The sequence below is a fragment of the Ixodes scapularis genome, unplaced genomic scaffold (genome assembly GCF_016920785.2).
Source record: "Ixodes scapularis isolate PalLabHiFi unplaced genomic scaffold, ASM1692078v2 PGA_scaffold3__209_contigs__length_174095766, whole genome shotgun sequence".
NCBI lineage: Eukaryota > Metazoa > Arthropoda > Arachnida > Ixodida > Ixodidae > Ixodes > Ixodes scapularis.
Genome location: NW_024609868.1, coordinates 75,442,581 through 75,463,916, shown reverse-complemented (window position 1 = coordinate 75,463,916; position 21,336 = coordinate 75,442,581). Strand labels below are relative to the sequence as shown.

Here is a 21,336-nt window from a genome sequence, read left to right as displayed (position 1 = left end):
GCGGTTCCAATCCAAAGAAGTTTTGGGAATGAATGATTGTTGAAATGTGTTCGTGCTACCTACTTTATGAGGATGATCAAGACGGGATGAAACATAGGAAGGTGATATGAGGAGACATAGACTGAGGAATGAGTTAGTGTAAAATATTTTATGAAAGAGACACACAGACGTTGACTGAGGAATGAGTTAGTGTGAAATATATTATGGAAGAGACACAAACCTTTCGTCGTGAGGCAAGACTAGACAAATAAAAGTTAGATTTTATAGAGGTGACACTTGCAGTGTATTGATAATTACTGAGGATAAAACAAGCGGAACAATTTTGAACAGCTTCTAGGGGGTAACCAAATTTAAAAGGCTCTGGTCCCGCATAAACGACGCGTATTCAAGCTTTGACCGTACAAGTGATTTATAAAAGAGTTAATTTCCAAAAGGAGGGAGCTAAAGCAAATTTACGTTTTAAATAGCCAAGCATGCGATTAGAATTACTAATAACGTAGCCAATATGTATTTTCCAGGAAAGATCAGATGTTATGTGTACGCCCAGGTACTTGCAAGAGGATACAGAAAGTAGAGGAACATTGTTAAGACAGTAGCAGGGAGAAACTGAATGATTACGTGACACTTTCATTACTTTGCACTCAGTTGTGTTAAGCTCCATATGCCAAGTTTCACACCAATGAGGAATAACGTTAATGTGTCTGGAGCTTGGTAACATCAGAATCCTCATTAATTTCACGGTGAATGACAAAATCATCTGCAAAAAGGTTAATTGAGAAAGAAGTGTTATTCGGCAGGTCATTATTGAAGATTAGAAATAATAAATTATCTGGCTCGGATGCTTGCTTTGAGCTTGCTCTTTTATTGAAGCTAATGTTGTACTATATGTTGTATGCATGATGTATGCACATTTCGCTTCAATCGCTGAAGGTTTTTTTTCCCGTGAGGACGCCGTCACGAAAAAGTATGACCGACGGTTCATATACAACTTCGCTGTATAAAACAGTTCGTAGAGTCTAAAAAGACACCCCGTATAGAGTATGCACATATTTTGTACAAAATTACGACGTGCATGGTGGGTGTATAGGGATAGTAACTTTGTAACTTTCCCTGTGCCTTTGCGCCCAAGATACACGCAGCTGGACAGCCATTACATTAACGGCTGCTTAGAGCCTTTCTTTATCGTGTTCATCCGTGCTGCAATGGAAGTGAACAGAGCATGCAAAGTGGCTTTACTCACTTTCCGCCTAGATCTCTGACGCTTGCCGAGACATGCGTTAAGGAAACTCTGACGCTAGCGTGCGTAACCATCCGTGGAGTCTTTAGAAAATTTCTGCTGTTCCAGATGACTTGATGCTCTTCCACTGCCCCCAAGGACGTGGTGTAATGTGCGTATATAAGCGGAGATGAAAATAACATTTCGCAGTTGATTCACTTGAGACCCCAGTTTTGCAGTAGCCTTTGAAGTCAAGCTCACTTTTGAAGAGTCACCATGAAGATTGCTTTGGTATGCAGCCTGGTGCTTGGCGCCGCTTTCGTTGTGAAAGCCTGCGACCTCTGCGGTAAGTAAATTTTTTTTTAGTTGTGTATACTTTTTAGGGAGTATTGAAATAAAGTAAAGGGCACAGGACGTCTTTTTTATTCAGATAGAAAAAATGGGGTAACTACATTTAGTGGTACGATATCGAGATAAAACAAAGAAAAAAAAACATTAAACATTTTTTTCTTGAATTTTCAATACTGCGACGGTATGTCCAGAGAAAAAAGGAGCTTTGCACTCTGTTTAAAATTTATAATAAAATAAAACATAGGTTTTTTATTTGGGGATTCTGCTTTGTTATTTGTCAATTGTTTCCGCAGTTAAGCAGACACAAGAAAATATTGAGAGTGTAACCTATCAGTTTTAATGGTAGTGAAGAGAAAATAAATCAACGTTCAGGATGTGGTAAATTGTAAAATTGGAGAATTGGCATAAGTTTGTCGCAAACTAAATTTTTATAATTAAATTAGGACGTACTAAAATACGTTCATGCAATAACTAAACGTTTTGCCCAGAAGAATAAAGATAAATAATTACTCTAGTGCTTGTAATAACTAATGTCGTTATTTTAAATATGTAAATTTGTATATTTTTGAAACAGTTCAACATAGAAAAGAATATCTTGATTTGTGGTACTGTTCCACTTAGACTTCATTTTAATACCTATATAACCTTGAATTATGGTACTTTAAAGGCTTCAGGATGTTTAAAAATGTCGCAGTTGAATTAAGAGAGGTAAACCTGATCAAGTCGGCATTTTTAAAATCACTCGTGCTAATAAATGCCCACATTCAATGTTTTGTCCTGGTATCTGGTGATGTACGGATACACTAAAGTGTGACCTAAGATCTAAGCATCACGTATTCTAGTTGCCAAACTTAAATTTCTTTACAAAAATAGAAGAAAAAAAAAAGAAAAAAGAAGAGCTATTCTAGAAGAGTCCACCACCATCGAACGAGTGAATGTTCATGAGTGTTTGGTCATCCACCGACAGAAATGCTATCCGGCAACCTAAAAAAACAAAAGAAAAATCTCTACGAAAACACGTATTGTTAGAAGTTTATGTAATCGTATACCAGCCCTGTATACCAGATAATAATTTGGTCCAGATCAACGTGCATTCTTCAAATTTACTTTACAGCGAAGGTGTATATGGCTAGGGTTATGTGCATTCTTGTTATCCGTGTGCAAACAATTTTTTCAGAAGTTGCATGTCAATGCGCCTTTCTGTGTGGAAATGTATATACGCCCCGTCACCTCGATGTGCATTTTGATAAGGAAAGACGTCGAAACGTGTGATAACGGAGATGCATTCGAGAACAATGGGCCTTCTTCCGCTCGAGTTGGGTGACGTCACTGCTTTACATATATGAAAGCAGTAGCGTTCTTATATGTAAAACATTATATGTATAGATTTAATTTTAGCAAAGAATCTCACCAAAGCTGTAATGGAACCCATAAGTGTATGTCATAGTGATCACAAAGCAATCATCCCTAATGTTTCAAAATGACGTATACTTTAAATAAACATTTGGTGAATTGCTTTTGTGTGCCTCTTGGTGAATCATTTGTGGTGGCGCTCTACAGCTTCGCTGGTCAACCACCATCCCAAAGTAGAATGGCTCACAATTATTTAAATTTTAATTAAAACAAATATGAGCGTGACACAGAGTTTTTCATTATTCAACAGCCATGGAGCCCGAGAAGATGGCTACTACCGTGACTTGCATGAGTGAAAAGATATCCAATGAGGTGAGCTATGAGAGTGCAGACTTGTTGTCAGGCTTTGCGGAGAGTAAGTCGTCTGCTTCTGGCGCAGGAGTTGCGGTGACGTCCGAACGACGCCGAGTTCTGATTGGTTTTGATTGAAAGGATAGGGGGGAGATCTCAATGCTAGATGCCTTGAGGTGTACCCACCATTTTTTTTTAAAAATCAGGCTGTAAGAGTTTGGCGTTCTGACATCATCGCAACTCCTGTGCAAGAAGCAGACGAACTTGCGCTCCGCATATCAAAAGAACAACCGTTAGATTACCTAATTCTTTTCCAGTCGGTTCCTCAGAAAGGCCGCCATCGAGCTTCATTCATCACACGCATTCATCTTATGCATATTTGTTTTTGGCATTTTAGACGAAATGTTGGATTTTGTAAAGCATACTCGTTGATACTATTTCGGGACTGCACACATTGTTGGTTTCCTCGAACGTTTTCTTTTCATGTTCGCTTTTGTTGGCCACAAAGCGGTATTTATTTATATATACCCGTTTTTCCCATCAAGTCCGTGCACAATCGACGCTACAATGCGCGAGTGTCAACCGAGCAGCATCAAGAAGAGTCGTCACGGCGCTCGGCGTCTTTCTGCGTTTGCAATCGCTGGCTGAACCAATCACGCGCACTGATTGGTTTAGCAAATCAGTGCGCAGTGATTGGATATCACTAAACCAATCACGCGCAGTGATCGGGGATCAAGAGCACAAAAAAAGACACGCACCCTGACGATGCGCAATTGACGCGGCTTGATCTGCGCCATCGAATCGTAGTGTCGCATCCACTCGTGCTTCATCTGAAACAATTTAAAAAAAAAATAATCACGATTTTTTTTGTTGAGGGGTTTGAAACTGCCGACAAACGTTTTTGCGGTGAATTTCGCAGGGCATATGCCGAATTTTGCGTGTTTGTACTGAATTAACTTATTTGTTTGCTTATTATTTTATCAATTTTAGCTGAAGGAGAAACTTATGGTGCTAAACAAGGACGGACTGTCGCTTCCGGAGTTCATCAAGAAGAACTGTGATGCGGGAACTGATTTTGTGAGTTGGTACCTTAATACGGAGTTCCCAACAACTTTGGTAGAAGGTAGAAAAGAAATTTCTATATTAAAAATTGGAAATTGGTTAAAACTGAGCTTACATCCATACATGTTGAAGAAGAATGGTGAGGCTTGGCCGTCTCACGATGGTTGAAGAATCGTAATACACTTTAGAAAAGCATGCGTTTGATACCGGTATTTGTATAAAAATTTGCCTTAAAGCAAAATTTTAAAACAGCGCAAAAGACGATGAACGAGAAGTAGAAGGACACAGACACAGCGCTTTGTCCGTGTACTCCTACTTCTCAGCCCTCGTCTGCTGCGCTGTTTTAAACTTTTAACCATGTCGCACCAACTAGCCCAAGCTTCGAGCTTAGCCAATAGCTTTAGAGGAGAACCCCGCACAAGTGCACTGGGCTAACCGAATGTCTATACCAGGCGATTTTACTGGTACATTAAGATTCAATCTATGCTCTTTTGGGGAAGAAAGAAGTTACAAAAAGTTGTTCGTCAGTTTAGGAGAGGTCTTATATGATAAAGATTAAAAACAAACTTGTTATTACTGTCATGTAAAAACGCCACTCTCGATTTATTTTATTTCTCTACACAGAAAGCAGTTTTGGAGAATACCCTGAGCGTGAGTACCATTCGTAATTTTATACTATTGTTTAATAAGCTTTGTGTTCCAACCTCATTTATGTGCGTATTGCAGTAATACAGATACTCACCCACCCCCAATACAGTTAAGTCACCTGACGAGATGTAGAAAAAATTAGTTCGATTCTAGAATTTTCTCGTCTCTACTTTGAGATGTTTTTCAGCATTCCGGTATCTTAAAATTGAAGTAGTTGCTTTTACACATCGCTAAACACAAACACACACACACACACACAAATAAAACGCATGACGTAAGCTTTGAAAAATTGGCAAGTAAAAAAATCCTCCTCGTTTTTAGTATTGCATCACTAGCGCTGTTGGATTTTTCCGCTCCGCCCGCCTCTTATCTATCTCACGACTTTGAGCGGTTCATTCATATGGGGATGCCAGCTTATCTCAAAAATGGGCTAGATGCGCTCCTGGAACAACTGTTACAGCCTCCAAAGATCTCGGATACAAAAAGGCGGTACTTTTCCGCCGCTCCTTTTCATGGGTGTAGTTTCACTTGACGCACGTGACGTATTTCCGGCTCAAAATGTTCTTTGAATCCCTGTTTTGGAACTTTGACTAACTGTACACGGTAACAAAAAACGGCGCAAAAGACAGGGACGAAAGGGGAACATATATACACGACTGGAGAAGCGCCAACTGAAAAGCCATATGCTTTTCAATTAGCAGAGACATGCCAGTGTCCGACTGCGGTTGCAGGAGTAGTCGGTGACGTAGGTGACGTAAGGTTTTCGTATAGCGGCTTTTATTCGGAATCCTGACGAGCCGGCGGTTGAGTAACTGGCTCGTTGGCGGTGAAAATGGCCGGCGCGCGAAGTCCGCGGGGCCTCTCAAGAGAGAAAATAAGAACAAGGTGAAGTTTACGCGACTAAATTATGTGTCTGGTTGTAGTCGTTGAGGGTTGCGATATGTGGAGCCATTTGTTACGCTTGCGTCTAGTACCATCACACATGCACACGCAGACACACGCACACACACGCGCAGCTCATGCACGCACACACACGCACGCGCGCACACACATACACCACGCTCACGAGCGATGCGCATGAGGAATCACAGCGACAACGGGGCAAATAGCGAAAAGGGTTTGCCAGAACGTTCACAAAGTATATACCGGTACTGAAACGGCCTTTCGTGAAAACCTCATCTACCTAGCTCATATAAATTGGGGTAGAACATAGCTCGACGGGCCAATACATAAACGCGAAGAGTAAAAAAAAAAAGGACAAAAAAAGAGACGCATATATTTTTATGTTAGGGTTGTCTGTATGCTATCTTGATGTGAAAGCATTCTACTTTGAGAGCGGTGATTTGCTGTAATCTTCTGCCGACCATGACTCGGAATCGTACCATCTTGTGACCATGTCGCATCTACAGTCACCGAAAGATAAAAAAACAAAAAACAAAAAAAAAACAACATAGGGCGGGGCCAATCCCGAACATCTCATTATCGTAACGCAGCCAATGATATTCCACCATTCGCCGATAGTAATGCGAAAGAACAAAGCACGAACGCAAAATGCCACGCCCGGCGTTTTTTAAACTGTCACTGTCTATACCGATGTGGTAATAAAGTGTAGAAAGTGTTTGTGAACCTTTGCACTATCTAATGATGTCGACGTTTTATTTAATCTTCTTTTAGGAGGAAGAGATGGGTTCAATGAAGAAGGCTTATGACGAGTGCACCGCCGCCTAGATGAAGTACTAACGACGGTTGGTACTAACCGCGTCATTCTGAAATACATATCGATGACGGGACTTAGTAAAAAAATTACGATATGACTGAATTTTTGAGTTTCTGAATAAACCTCTCAAGCCTATTACGGAGCACGCATTTTCTTTATTAGTTGTGACATTAGTTTTAGATTCGTTTCACGTAGTAAAATACTTACTACAATGCAATATTTCCAGGACATTCAATATCTGATCTATGCTTTCCATGGTTGAACTACGCCTTCCGGGCCATTGAGGGAGAGAAAGATTGAGTGAGAGAGAAATACTGTATTTACAAACCAGTGTTTTACATGTTTCTCTAAAACAAGAACGAAAGCTCGTTCCTCGCTCTAACACAATTTTGGAAAGAATTCCCGTCGGCGGTTCTCGAGAAACGCGGTCCCGTTCATTTCTAAGATATGGACGTGTCGTTACCTTAACGTTACATTTCGGCATCTCAGGAAAAAAATGTTGTGCCGGATAATTCGTACATTAAACAAAGCGAACCAGTGAAAATATGCGCATTGAAACTAGGTGCCGCCTCGACACTTGTTTGCTCCATAGTTCTTTGTTTTCGATTGGAGGTTGACATCGTCAATCGGAGGTTGACATAGTAAATAATCAAACAATCAAATTCTTACTAAATTTAAGTAAAATTTGTAAATAAAGAAAAAAAAAACACGTGTTTTTCGTCATTTTTTTTGAAGGTAGTGAGTTTTTGTTTCATTTCTACCGACGGAAAATGGCACGGCGTTCCTCCGCTCCTTCCAAAAGAAACGCGCTCAAGGAACGCGCTGTTCCTTGGGACGCCGCTCCCTACAACAGTGATACGAACCTTCTTCAGTGCGCCGATATTTCATTAACACGCTAGAGTCACTGAAAAGTTAAGACACGCAGGGCGTGGCCAGTCCCACGCATCGCATTATCGCTACCCGGCCGATGAGATTTCGGCATTCGCCGATGAGAACGCCCAAGAACCAATCACGAAGCGAGAAGTGTGAACGTAGTAGGCCATGCCCGGCGTTTCGTATACTGTCGGTGGCGACGTGGAGTGCAAGTTTGCTTCATTCTTACGTAGGGGTTGCACTGACGTCAGAGCGCCTAGCTCTGATAGGCTTCGATGGGAAATAGACGGAAGACCTCAATGCTTGTTGCCTTGCTGTCTACCCACTGTCCTTCTAAGCGGAGCCAATGAGAGCTCGGCATATTGACGTCACCGCGCAACCCCAGCTCAAGAAGCAGACAAAGAAGACATAGAGACAAAAAAAAAAGTTTTCTTAAGAAATTGCTTTACGAACCGTACACTCGTTAGATTGGCTCGATAAATGAAATAACAAAGAAAAAGAAAGATGGAAACGCGGTAGTCATTTTTGATCTCGACGATGTTTTATTAGGATCCGCAAACTTTTCTTTCTGCACCTATATTACAAAGCGCTTGTTACTTCTTTTTTTATGTCGTGCTTTTGATAATTTGATAATTATTGAAGAAACCATTTGTGCTTGATAATACTGAAGTAACCAAAATGTCATCGATGGGACGTTTTGAAAGGAATAATACAAAATTAAATAAATAGACTAATAATGTTCCCAAACGGGCAAGACAGTACATGGTCAAATGCATAGTCAGCATATGGTCAAATACATACTCAACATAAGGTGATTACATGATGAAATACATGGTCAGCGTTGTGTCCGTGTCTTTCCACTTTTCCTTCTGTGCTTTGCGCTGTTTCGATTCATATTCTTAATAAAACAACATTGTTCTTCAAGATCGGGTAGGACAATAGGGTGGACAAGAAAATGACTCTTTAATCTTGCAAGACTTGTATTGAGTGGTGTGCCTTCCCTATTTTAGTGGCCGCCCACAGTATACCGAAGCGGGAGGGGTGGGTGTTAAAGCAGTAGCATAGAACGCTTCGGACATTAGACGCCTAAAGAACGTGGGGTCGATCTACCCTTGTGTCCGTATGTGGATTATACGTTTTGGATGCAGGACAAAATGAAACTGAATTCTTCTACTTCTTGCCTTGAGGGTGATCCCCTTCTATTAATTTAACTCGTTAAACTGAGAATGTTTGCTTAATACCTTTTCTCGGTGTAGTACACATGCGTTAGGCTAACAACGGCTGCGTGTCATGTGGTTACGGTACACCTCTCTTGTGGTGTCACGAGGTTTACAATGATAAACCGTCAGCATGGTGACACCGTAAATAGCTGATGCTTTGATTCTCATCAGCACACCGTTCATGAGCGGTCTTAGAAATGTCTTTTTGAACCCGTTGTTACAGAATTCCATCGAATGAAAACTTGTGGTTTCAGGTACCACCTATAGTGGTGAGTAGTCTAGGCAGGAAACATTAGCCCAGATAATTTAGTCAAGATTACCGCTTTCGCAGGCGGGCGTAAAGACAAAATGATTCAGCCGCACGGGCGGAATTGGTTGCGTCCTCTCCCTACGTACACATCGCGACACTGTTAGCGCGAACAAGGCGTCGGCGGATTTTCGCATTTTACTTCTAGATAGCATGAGCGAACATGAAATTTTATTGCTTACATTATAGAACTAATGAGCCCTTTCTGTAGCAATAATAACTTGGATGACATCCCTTGGTTTCAAAGAGAAAAACTGAAAAAACCGGCGATCGCTTGTTCGCGCTAACAGTGTCGCGCTCTGTACATTCAAGTGCCCTCAACGCAACCCTGTGTTTGCTGATAACCGGAACGGTATTGCAAATTATTTTTGACTATAGCCAATGTGTTTAATTCAACTGACGAGCAAGGTGTCGTTCGTTGGAAAGTGAAGTGTACTGGCTGAGCATTCATAGGGGAGGTAAGCAAAGGCTGAGCAAGAGAAAGACTGAACGAAGGCTGAGCTCGTTGATCACTCCTGGAAAACCGGACGCACCCTTAATTTTGACAAGGCGACGACCATGGCGCGGGAACAGTGTGATATCGGGGGAAGTTTTTAATCTCGGTTTATTTGCCATGATGAATTGGCGTGCGATACCGACCGAAACCCTATATCATTCATGTACGATGGCCTAGTTTATAGGTAGAAACTGAATGACCGTCCTTCTCACTCGGCCAGTTTTTAGAAAACGTTCTTGGCATTTGTCCCCATCAAGTCGGCGAAACCTTTTCTCGATGATTTTTGTAGTATTTGGGAACAGTTTTACATAAGTAAAATACATCGAACACACGAAATACTACGTATATTAGCTGCATACTACATGAGACCATGTCTGCCTTCATTTGACTGATAGGAGGAGCGGAAATCTAAGCAGTCGCACATATTTTTAATCAGTTGCCGGGATTCCTCTAATGTCATTAAAGTTGTCATAGTACGTAAAATGGCGATGAGCTGGGCTCCTTGGTAAGATTTAAACATGGTTAAAATCAGCGAAAAAAGGTAGGAAACTCTAGAAGAATACAAAAGACAAGACAGATGCTGAACTCACAGCTGAATATTTCATCTAGAAGATATCAAAGAAGATGACATATATCAGACAGGCACGTACGTGCTCATGGTGCAAGAATTCAATAGCGCGAGGCGATGAGTTAAGCTTGTCGAAGCGTTTAAAAACAATACTTATTTTCATATAGTGCTACTGAAGGAAGTATCAGAAAAAAAACTTTCCAGAAACATTTACGAGGCGTTTATTATACAAGGTTTGGAGAAGCGCAGCGTGAGCTAACCTTAAGTAGCACTATCAAAAAAGGAAGTATCGTTTTTACACGCTTCGATAATGTTACTAGAGGGGGTCAGTTTGAAAACTAGATTCCCGGCGGGACATAATTTCGTAGAGCGCGCGAAACGTGGCGCTGTAGTCGCCCTAAGACCGATTCTTGGCGGTGTCTCGTGCTCGTTGTTGTACCTCGTGTTTTTGCTCCTGTCATCGGTGGCTCGTTGTAGGCTCGTAAGCGCTCCTTTCTGACGTCGTGAGATTTGAGTCGTTCGCCAATCAACAAGCAGGCATGACGACCTACTGAGCTCCCGCAAGTCGCAGCGGGTACGGCTTACAAGAGTCGAAAAGTGAAGAGAGGCATCACTTTACCGCTCCAAAGAATGCTGTGCAAAGCTCTGCGATTTGAAGTTTTAGTTTGACGACATTAATCGTTGTTACTCGTATGACATCAATGGGCAGACGGTTCTGATGGCCACAATCAAGTGGTAGTTAAAACAAATGTTGTTTAACATTTGCCCCAGAATCTCCCTCACATTTCTCGAAACCAACCACAGAGAGCAGCAAAAAAGTCCCCCACCGATCCAAGCGTTGCTGGGGCTCCAGTCAGTTCTATTAGCCCTGATTTGACAATTATATACGAACCCGAAGCAGACGATGATGAAAGCGACCAAAAAACCGAATAGACACGCGCACCGCGTTCCCGACATCTGTTCCAGAATTTCAAGAACACTGTCGAGCCCGTTAAAAAGTTATAACGCCCGATAATCTCATGATTTTCTACGAGCTTATCGAGAAACAAGGTGTAGTTTCCGTGACGAGGGCTGTCACATTCAAAAAGGATATCCCTCTGGCTGTCAGCATAGGAGGAAAGTTGGTGCCAGGGGCAAGCTATAGGAGTCAAGGTACGACACAGCGATGGCTATCAGTCCTCGAAGAATCCTGGGAGTTCTTGGGCTATGTTGACTCCCTTAAAGTGTGTGCTGGATGCACCTGTGAACTCTTTACAACGGCGATTTCTAAGAAAAGTAGATTTACAGCTCGAGATTAGTTGATCCTTCTAATACCCGTGCAAGCTAGCGGTGGTTTCGCAGCGGATCTGGCGGAGCCCGTACGCAAGTGCATCAGACGACTCGGGGAGAACCGATCTCACGGCGGCGGCACCGCCACTGTTCCGCCCGCTACCGCAGTGTCCCGCACTCCTCCGGTGAAAGCAGCTCAAACTCCCAAACTGACCCCTCTAGTAACGTTGGCTTCGATAAGCTGAAGTCATCCCCTCGTGCCCTTCAGTTCTTGCGCCACGAGCACGTGCCTGTCGATATATATTATCTTCCTTGTTTTTCTCTTCTGGATGAATTATTTTGTCTTGAGTTCAGCGTTTGTCATGTGTCCTGTTCGTTTCCGACCCCTGCCCGTTTCGATCTGGATGAGCATCGTACCGGCGTACGGTCGTGTATCACTACGGCGCGGCGCACCTTAAAGACCCCAGGCTAGCGGTTTTACTGCACTGGTCAAATTGCTTATCTACAGTGAATAACAATGTCGCCATGTTCTGGCAGCCTAACCTTCTGCTGTATAAACAACTAACAACAAATTTGACTCACTTTTTGATTTTTGTCCTGTCTCCTGTATTCTTCTACAGTTTCCTATTTTATTTCGCAGATTTTAACTATGTCATGGTATCTTTGTCGTCAGCTTAATTTTAAATGCAGTAACATCTCTTTAAGCACCCCCCCCCCTTTCAAATTCTAGTCTTTACATCTAAATACATGCGCTTATGTGGGAGTGTGAGGTACTTTCCTTTCTTATCGTGCGCATGCGCGGATCATAGAATAGTGAGGTGCACCTGCCGTTCTCCTCTCCTTATCGTGCTCCCACTGAAGGCGCCGCAGTCTTCACATTGGCATGGAGCGGACTGAAGAGGGGTAAACCTGAAGAAACGCGATGACATGCTGGGTAGGACCGTGCTCGATGTATCAGGGATGAAGATCGTGTGACGAAACAAGACATACCAATGAAAGAACGCACTTAGTTACCAGCTATAAGACTCGTCGCAAATTGATCAGGGAAATATAACCTTTATAGAAAACAAGCTACTATGCTGCTGCGTTTTGACGTAGTCTGCAACGAAGCACTAGAGAAAATGTATTCTGTAGAATTTCGTATGGTTCTATGGACTATAAAAAACAGATGTCTATGCTGACAGGTGTCAGTTGATACAAAGCATAAATTCATTAAATAAACGTTCACGTTCGTTAGCCTTAAATCTAGGAGCGAAGAACTTCAAAGATCAATTCGCGTTAGTTGTAGATAACATTGCTCTAAATATTTGCTTTAAGAAAATAAAGAAATGCTTTTTTAAAGAAATAAAATAGCCTTTAACAAAAAGATTGACACGTCTTCAGTGTAAGCGCAATGGTGGTTTTGGTAAAAAATGAGTTTTAAGGAACGATATAATGAGTATCGACGTCGAGGTTATACCTTCCAAAAATATTTGGATCAGACAGAAAATTATGTATATAAAAGAAGGCAACCCTGTTCACATCATGTTGATGGGAGGTTTAAAAGCATAGGCATAACACTCTTGTTTTTTCTTACTTTTTCATAACATCTTGTCAACAAAACAATGAACTTTAGCAGCTATTACCTCATCTCGCGAATGATGCTTACGGTAGGACTGTGTGAATGTTTGTCTATTGCTGCAACCACACCTTACTACGTCGTGCTCTTCTTCTTTGATGCCATAAATAAAAAAAAAAAAAGAAATACAATCCTTTCTCATTGGTTCGCCCGGCAGACACCCGTGCAGACAGCATGTTGTAAAAAGCATATCGTCGCCACAGCGTCTGTGTACCAGAGACATCACTACGCAGACATTCTCAGCCGGCCTATCCCTTTGTTCTTGGCAACGGAAATGCCTGTCCCACTCATAAAGATACAGACTCGCACGCCGTAAAGCCAGGGCCATACGGTCCGATCTCCAAGTTCGCTTATCGAGTTCCGGCCGTTGGCCTTAGCTCCGCGCTTTACAGGTATATAAACTCAGAAAGGAACTGGATGACTTTGTCTTGCTGTCCACGAAGAGTACGACGCAACACACGAGCGGCATGAATTCCCTAAGTGTCTGCTTGGTCCTGGTTCTCTTCGTCGTGGCGACATCAGCACGACAGAGCTTCTTATGCAGTGAGTATAGTTTTCACGGTCAAGATCCTTACGTGTGCAACAATCGAGGTTATGAAAAAAAAAAGTTGATAAATGGTGGGCCTCTTCTGGGAGACCCATGTGCGTTTGCGAATAACTATTATGTTATTCGTGTTAAATACTTTAGGTTAAAAATCGTAGTGCACTGGTTAGTTTTTCATTTATGGCGTGGATCAGTGTCACCGTGTCACAAAAGCGGACCGATCCCAAACTGTAAAACGGCTGAGTCTAGAGATTATTATTATTTTTTCTTAGATCCTTTGAATATTTTTTTAATCTTCAGTGGCCGAGGGACACACAAAGATCTGTGATTGAGAGTCATATCAACGGTGGCCTGCGCTCTTCGTCTTTACAGACAAATTTGATGAGCTGCTAGAACGGATGACAGTTTGTTGCAATACTGTTCGAGAAAAAAAAAGTGAATATTTATTAGCTTTTGAAAAAGCAAACACCTGCCATTGCAATGTCGCAAATATTTTGTGGAGACCGTCCCCAACTTCCCTTACTTTTTGATAAATGTTCTAGAATATCTATACCTCCAAGTACTGGATCGTGCCTGCAATAGAAAGTACGAGGTAAAGGTCGTCTTTACCTGGCGAATTTTGAAAGCGCACCCTGATGGCAGCAGAAACTGAACCAGAACAGCTCTGTTAGCGTGACTTGTCTTGGCAGAAAGACCTTGTAGCCAGTATACAAATGAGCGATAGAGAATTATTAATGTCTGCAAGGATTCCTTAAAAACACACTGGATTGACCTAGGGGTTATTGGCGTTTCTATAGCGCATGATTTCTCGCAAGCTGAACAGCCAACCAGCAAACGATTTATGAGCACGAAGATGAGCTAAACATACATCGAGCTAAGCTTAAGGTTTGGCGCTTTCGTATTTGCCGTAACCTCGTAGCCCCCGGAAAGCGCGCGCGTGTTTCTTGGCCATAGACCCCTTTTAAAAGTACGTGCCTTCTTGTAGTATAGTCTGATACAACTATCTGCTGACGCCATCTTTAGTGCATGCACCCTGAGTCTGTATTGGGCACGTGGACTGCGACAGGGTTCGGCGTGGACTCGGGACCAGTGAGACGCTTCATGCCGGAAGCGGTATCTAAAATATGTTGATAACTAATGTTGCTTCATGGGGTGTTTGTAAAAGGTATATCGGTGCCAGATTTTGGAACGAGTCATTTAATATTTTAGGTATGGACGACAAGGCGCTTCAGCAACAACTGGATTGCCACAGACAGTTTGCAAGGGTGGAGGTAAGTACTGGACGCGATAAAGTATTTCGTTTTAATTTTTTTAGCTTAATTGTGGACTAGACTAACTCTTTTGAAATGAACTCAGTTTCTAAATTTAAAAGGAGCAGTGTCGCATCGTTTTGCGTCGTCACGTTAGGGGCCAGAAAAAGATTCTTTTGAGTCATATCGGTGCGCTGCGATAAACCATCCTGCGTCACTGTAGGACTTCCCTTCCGAACCTTCAGAACCGGATTATGTGGCGGAATACTCGGTAAAATACAAAACGTTAAAATCTTATATTTTGCTTTGCTTTCGTTAGTTGAAGAGGAATTTCTGAATGCATACTTATTATACATTTAAAGAAAGAAATTACATTTGGGTAATGTTTTCGTAGTACGTCTTACGTACTTATTTCAACATTGTTCAGAGGCTCAAGTTTCAAAATATCCGAAAAACTCTCAAAACCATGCTGTTTATCTTATTCCGCATCTACACTTCACAATGGGATTCAGTAAATAAAAAAAACTAACTTAATTTTAATCTCTAATAATAAAAATATTAAACCTACACCTACATCATGGAAACTAAAGCTTTTAAGGCGGTTTAGACGGCCCGCAAACATCGGTTTCTCAAAATACGTCGCTGCAATTTCCTACAGATGTGCAAACACATGGTGAAAATTTACAGTATAAAAGCCAAAAAAAAAACTTACTTCGCTAAAAAAAAAAAAAAAAAAAAAAAAAAAAAACTCAGTCCTTTCATTTCGGTGAAAAAGGAAGAGCAGCGGAGTTCTAACTTCTGTTCTCGGTTGTGGCTTTCCAGGCGAGCGATCTGCTCCTTTTTCGCAAGGGAATCTGAAGCACTCAACGCAGTGGAACTTTAGCCGATAGCGGCTTCGCGGTGGTTGCGGAACCATTCGCGCTGCTGCGCACATCGCCGCTCGTTCTGCTCCCGCTCATCTTCCTCCAAAGAAAGGTTGGCGCCATCTATGAGCGACGGCGGCAACCAGGTGTCTGGTCGCCGCCGTCACTCATAAGTGACGGTAGCTGTCCAGAATTCGGTGTCATCATTTCTAATCCGGCGGAGATTATCTTGGGAAACTAGCCCTTAACAGCTCCGCTGTAAAAACTGTTCTGGCCATCTACACCGCCACTTCGCAGACGATGCCATAGCCTCCAAACTCCCGAAGCGCGTTCGTGAAGGCCAAGACAAAGGACGCATAGAGAGAAGTGCTGCCGACAGATGGCGTACTCCGCACCGAGGGAGCGGTGGCTGATTCGTTTTTTTTTTTTGCGATATCGTCTGCTATCCACCCGAATTGGCCGGCGCTCCTTCGACGCGACATACGCCCTCTGTCGTTAGCAATTCCCTCTACGCGTGCACCGGCTCCGAAGTGGCGGTGTAGATTGCCCTGAACTTCTTTCTCCTTTAATTAATAACAAGGCGAGTTAATTCTTTGATTTCTTTCAGTTTAAACTTCCACCACCTGCCTGCACCTTAGTAATAAATTGCATCGCGATACGTTGAGAAACCCATTTTATCGGGCCGTCTGAAGTGCCTCAGACGCGTTAGTTTACAGGCTATATATTAAAGCATTTGTTTACTTCAACTTGAGAAGTAACTAGCTGATAAGTCGTTTTTAGGTTGCGATTATTGAGATAAAATAGCCAACTATACTATATTCGTGATAGTGGGACTATCGACAAAATATAAAGGGCTAAACACCAATACCGTGTGCAGATATTTTATAATTCACATGTAGTTGCTTTAAGGCTTTTAATATAATATTTAAAATTTTGATCCTTCTCGTACGTCTGTTCTTGTCAGATGCGCAGGCAACTTGATCGAGTCAACGCGGAGTTGAAATGCAAAGACGACTTATGCAGCATTCGCTATCTTTGCCGTTTTGCAAACACGGTAAGTCGGGAGGCCGTCACCATGACACTTCCGCGAACAAAACGTACGCTACCTGCGCTACAACTTTAGTAACTTCTGTTTGTGAAATAGAAATAAAGCACATAGGAGCACACTAATTTATTTGTTTGACTTTATTTTACAAAAAAAAAAAAGCAAACTTGCAAGTAGAAAGGTAGGTCTAATAGTGGTGAATATTCTTAGCGCATTACTGGATATGACGGTAAGGCTTTAGTCATTTTAGTTGTGGTCGAATTGTAAAACACAGCACCTAGAAGAAGGACGTTACAAACGAACGTATTATTTTTTCCACTATTGAGATGTTTGAAGCCGAACAAAAGGAAGAATTAAAGATTGTTTCATCCTAGTCTAATTTCTCAATAGGCAAGAGCCAAAATCTATTGGAATTATGTAATGTTGATTGGTGAGCAGTAGTTTTGACACAAGCGGCTTCATCACACTAGAAATAGAGTTACAGAGTGCAAATATAAAAAAAAGTATATGAACATGCATATACGCGTTTCTCACATTTCTTCTCACATTTCTCGAATGACTTCTACAGTTTGTTTTTTATTAAAAAAATGTTTCTTTTTATTTACAGGAGGAAGCCCTGCGCCAGGTTTTCTCGGTGAGAATCAGGGCGCGTTTATCTATGTGATTTTATATAAACAAGTATTATTCAAATAATTGCTCTTGATAATTTTAGGTGCTTTAAGAATGTGTTTAAAATAATTGTGGCACGCTTATATTCCTTTTTGCTCGTTATTGGAAGTGGTGTGGTATTGTGCATTCGGCAAACGCAATATAAATATGAGTAAGTTTTAACTTAGTCTTCCACTGAATTTAGTCACCTTCCTAAAGCTACTGTAAGAAAGAAATGAGTGTCACTAGACACATTTCGTTTGTGAGTTGAAAAAGCTTTATGCTTATAAAATTAACAAACTAGGTCAGCTTCACCCCGTTATAAGGTGAACTCAGGTACTCCTGATTTGTGTCAGATTTTAACGCTCAACACCCAAGCAGAAAAATTTCATTTAGTGAGTATTGAAAAAATTAGATGAGTAAGAAGCCATTCGAAGCTCATAGAAATGTTCAAATATTGTGGAACGGATTGTGTATTCTCTTTATGTATTATGCCCGTACAAAAAAAGTAGAAACCAGAAATCACACTCACGCGTAATTTTTTTTTTGTTTTTGCGACGTCATATTTTAAATTTTTAGCGGTTTTATCGGTTGCATAAAATATGATGAAATGGGGATGTCTTTTTGTCGTTGATTGATTACATCATTTATAAATTTCACCGGGTAAGGTCGTTCCTCCAACAAACAACAATAATACCTTTTTTTTTAAATGACTGTTCTCTTGGCTACCTAGTTGTAGAAATGCTTTAAATATAGAGCTTGACTAAATATTTGTGGATACAACGTAATTTATTGCCCTTTCAGGTCACAATTGAATTCGAATAGAACTTAGTTTTACTCGAAGAAACTCGGAGAAAAAAACAATACTACGCAGAAAGTATCGAACGCAATTACACATTTTTGTTGAAAGAATAGCTCGAACGTTGCACACTTTGAAATAACCACGTTCGCGTGGCACCAGGGCAAGCGGCGAGGTAATCCTTCTAAAGTATAGAAATAACCAAGAAAATAATTCAATATATTTGTAGTGTTCGCAAAAGAAAGAAAAACATGACGGTGTACTGCTCCTTGGGTGGCGAATCTTTTGCATGTGCGAACGCTATTCTCGTCGAGCTTGGGTTCGCGCAGCTCTACTACGACCTCGAAATAACGGTCTAGGCTGCGATTCCCTGCTCAAGAGCTCCCATTCTACGTTTTGCCCCGCAGTTCAAATTGCTTCTAGGAGGCATTGCGATTATTTATTTATTAATCATCAAGGTACAAGACACATTGTACAGTATTAAATCTGATTCGCGTGCTGTTTAGCAAAGCACTTGAGAAAGCCAATCTTTCGAAACCACAGAATGAGCCCGGTGTATGCTCGTCATGCTCAGTGCAACCACACAGGGTGTATTATTTTTTTTAAAGATCTGAACATATTTTCAGTATTATCCTTCGCCGAGCTTCCTTTTAGATTGCAGCCGATTGGTTCTCGCAAGCCCATTGAGGGAAAGTAGTTGCGCCAGAATTCTGAGGCTGCAGAGGGGAGTGAACAAACAAAGAAAATTGTAATTGGATCACCTAAAGGTGCAGTTAGTAAGAGCGTGTCTTAGAAGCACAATGACAGTATTATAGTTGCGATTGAAGCGTGAAGTTGGATTCAAAAGTTTCAAGTACGGTGCATATAACATGACTCCGAATGGGTTAGTGTTAAAACTTGGGAAGCCAGCGTTATGAATGTGATCAAGGCAAGCTGAGTGATAACATGGTTCAAACTTTATTTGAGATTATGACTACGCTAGGCTTTCGCGTTTCACCGGGATTGACCCTTCCTGTGTTCCGCGACTGTCTTGAATATTCTATGTTTTAAAATAAAACTTAATTAATTTTTTATTGTTTTTACAGTGGTATCAGTTGAGTCAATTTCATCAGTTGGTCAATCGCTGCATACACGGAGTTCAAGCTGCTCGTCCAGGCTTCGGCAGATGGCGTGGATAATGCTTGCCGGCTGAAGTCAAGTTATGACTTAGGGTGAACATTTCTTTCACATCAAGTTAACATAACCCCATCCTGGGAAAGTAGAATATTCTTTAACATTGTCATAACCGGCAGTGAATGAAAGCTTGTAACTAATATTAGGTGCACTCTCAGGCAGTTGACAGTATTATAGTTGCGATCAATATATATATATATATATATATATATATATTGAAGAACACCAAGTATGACCTCCAGGTCGCCTATATTATCAGACCTATGCCTTCGCGGGCCTAATTATCTTCAGTGTCTAGGTTCACCAATAAAAGTATTGTCGTATCTATATTATATTCCTCATATGATAATTTTCTGCCATACTTTTATTTTTTGTGCGAGTCGTTCAATTTTAAAAAGAAAAATTAAAAAAAAAAACCGGTGACGGCCTGTTTTGCTAAGGGTGTCGTTCACTTTACGTTGTTGTGCCTTGGCGGCATGGTTATATTGAGGGTTATAGCTATTTTAAAACATATGTTTGTGATGAATTGCGTTAATTTACGCCTGCCCATAATTTCCAAGTTACGTTCTGTACTGCAGAATTGAATTATGAAATATATAGTGCATGTCTAATTAGTTAGTACTTTTAATTTATATAAAGTGGATGCATTTTTGCCTACTATAATAATGTAACTAGGGTTTCCATGAAGCAAAAACTGACATTGTAGTCCTGTTCGTTCTTTCATCATCAAGTATTTTAATTTCTTCTTTTACAGGTTGGACCAGAAAGCGCAGGAGAAAAATATACCGGCCGCGCAGGTTGTAACAATTATACAAGATTAATTCACGTATGAAATAAACTGGTGTGATTAATGACAAGGTTTGAATTTGTCAGATCTCGGTGTTCAAAAAAAAAAAAAAAAAAAAAGAAGCAATACTTAAAAATTGGCTAACAAAGAGAGCGTAGGAACACTGCTTTTCTTCTGTTGGTTTTGGTGTTGAATTATCACATTAAAGAAAGTAAAAAAAAATAAAATAAGTTTTCCGGTAACGTAGAATTTATATCGCGTTTTGGATCTTTGAAGTGGACGTATAAATCCCTTCTTAACGTATCACCATTACAATTCACCAACTGTTGCACCCGTAGGTATTTTTGTTAATATGTAAAATATGACCTCAATTAAGTAAAAAAATAGTTTTTGTTTTCGTTCGGCCGACCCAGTTAAGCAATGTTTGGCGAATTCACGCATAAAAATGTTGGTAGCTCTATCAGTCATGTGGCAAAAAACGTATTGAAAAAAAAAAATTCAATTTTTTTTGTTTTATTTTTTTAATTTTTTTTAAAATGAACTCAACAGATGCTCACCATGCTATTTTATTGATTTGCATGAGCTAGGCTACGCTTATGGAAAATATGTTTAAATGTATATTCTTACGCCTGTGAACTTATCGTCCGATATATTCACGAAAGATAAATTTAATTTTAACTTTATGCTAAATTTTATGGGATTATGTTAAAAAAATATTTACCCGGTCCCTTCAAAGAGCCATCGTGCCATCGAGTCCACCCAGTAATAAACAATAACGATGGAAGACCATAATACACTAATATTTCAGGTGGTAATAAATAGTAACGCATGTCTAAGAAAACACTCAAAAACCATTCCGTGGATACGGAGAAGTTTCAGTCACTTAAACAATTGGAAGGGGCTTTCCGAATAATTAAACAGGAGTTCGGGTTAAAAAATTTGATTTTATCCGAAGCATTGAACTGTGTATGAAACGAATGTTGAATAAAATCAAATGTTTGTCTGGCAAGCCTTATTTGCCTACATCATCGCTCTTTCGGACACACTCCTTCGCACATTTTATCCCCTTCAACAATATATCACGCGAAGGAAAAATCTTTACATGAACAGAGACCTCTTCAGAAATGTTTTATACGACTTTTTGAAGGAAGCACGCACTCGAGCTAGAGCATACAAAG

The 21,336-nt window shown here is 40.8% G+C and overlaps 2 protein-coding genes across 2 annotated transcripts; both read left to right on the top strand.

The window, feature by feature from the left end:
• Positions 1-1,492: 1,492 nt before the first annotated feature.
• LOC115314654 lies at positions 1,493-6,709 on the top strand. Its single transcript, XM_029973804.4, has 5 exons — positions 1,493-1,562; positions 3,231-3,292; positions 4,262-4,348; positions 4,958-4,984; positions 6,656-6,709. Exons 1-5 carry the CDS (start codon positions 1,493-1,495, stop codon positions 6,707-6,709), a joined length of 300 nt encoding a protein of 99 aa, XP_029829664.2.
• A 6,754-nt stretch (positions 6,710-13,463) lies between these two features.
• LOC8043577 (antimicrobial peptide microplusin) lies at positions 13,464-21,183 on the top strand. Its single transcript, XM_029973871.3, has 6 exons — positions 13,464-13,592; positions 14,803-14,864; positions 16,671-16,760; positions 17,359-17,385; positions 19,284-19,409; positions 20,126-21,183. The coding sequence occupies exons 1-5, from the start codon at positions 13,517-13,519 to the stop codon at positions 19,374-19,376; spliced, it is 348 nt and encodes a 115-aa protein (XP_029829731.1). The 5' UTR covers positions 13,464-13,516; the 3' UTR covers positions 19,377-19,409; positions 20,126-21,183.
• The last annotated feature ends 153 nt before the right edge of the window (positions 21,184-21,336 follow it).

What these genes read in the sequence shown, in the direction of transcription:
- LOC8043577 (XM_029973871.3), top strand. Translation starts at nt 13,517, where the DNA reads ATGAATTCCCTAAGTGTCTGCTTGGTCCTGGTTCTCTTCGTCGTGGCG. An exon ending in ACGACAGAGCTTCTTATGCA is followed by an intron (nt 13,593 to 14,802) that starts GTGAGTATAGTT and finishes TTAATATTTTAG; the next exon opens with GTATGGACGACAAGGCGCTT. An exon ending in GACAGTTTGCAAGGGTGGAG is followed by an intron (nt 14,865 to 16,670) that starts GTAAGTACTGGA and finishes TGTTCTTGTCAG; the next exon opens with ATGCGCAGGCAACTTGATCG.
- LOC115314654 (XM_029973804.4), top strand. Translation starts at nt 1,493, where the DNA reads ATGAAGATTGCTTTGGTATGCAGCCTGGTGCTTGGCGCCGCTTTCGTT. An exon ending in GTGAAAAGATATCCAATGAG is followed by an intron (nt 3,293 to 4,261) that starts GTGAGCTATGAG and finishes TATCAATTTTAG; the next exon opens with CTGAAGGAGAAACTTATGGT. An exon ending in GTGATGCGGGAACTGATTTT is followed by an intron (nt 4,349 to 4,957) that starts GTGAGTTGGTAC and finishes TTCTCTACACAG; the next exon opens with AAAGCAGTTTTGGAGAATAC.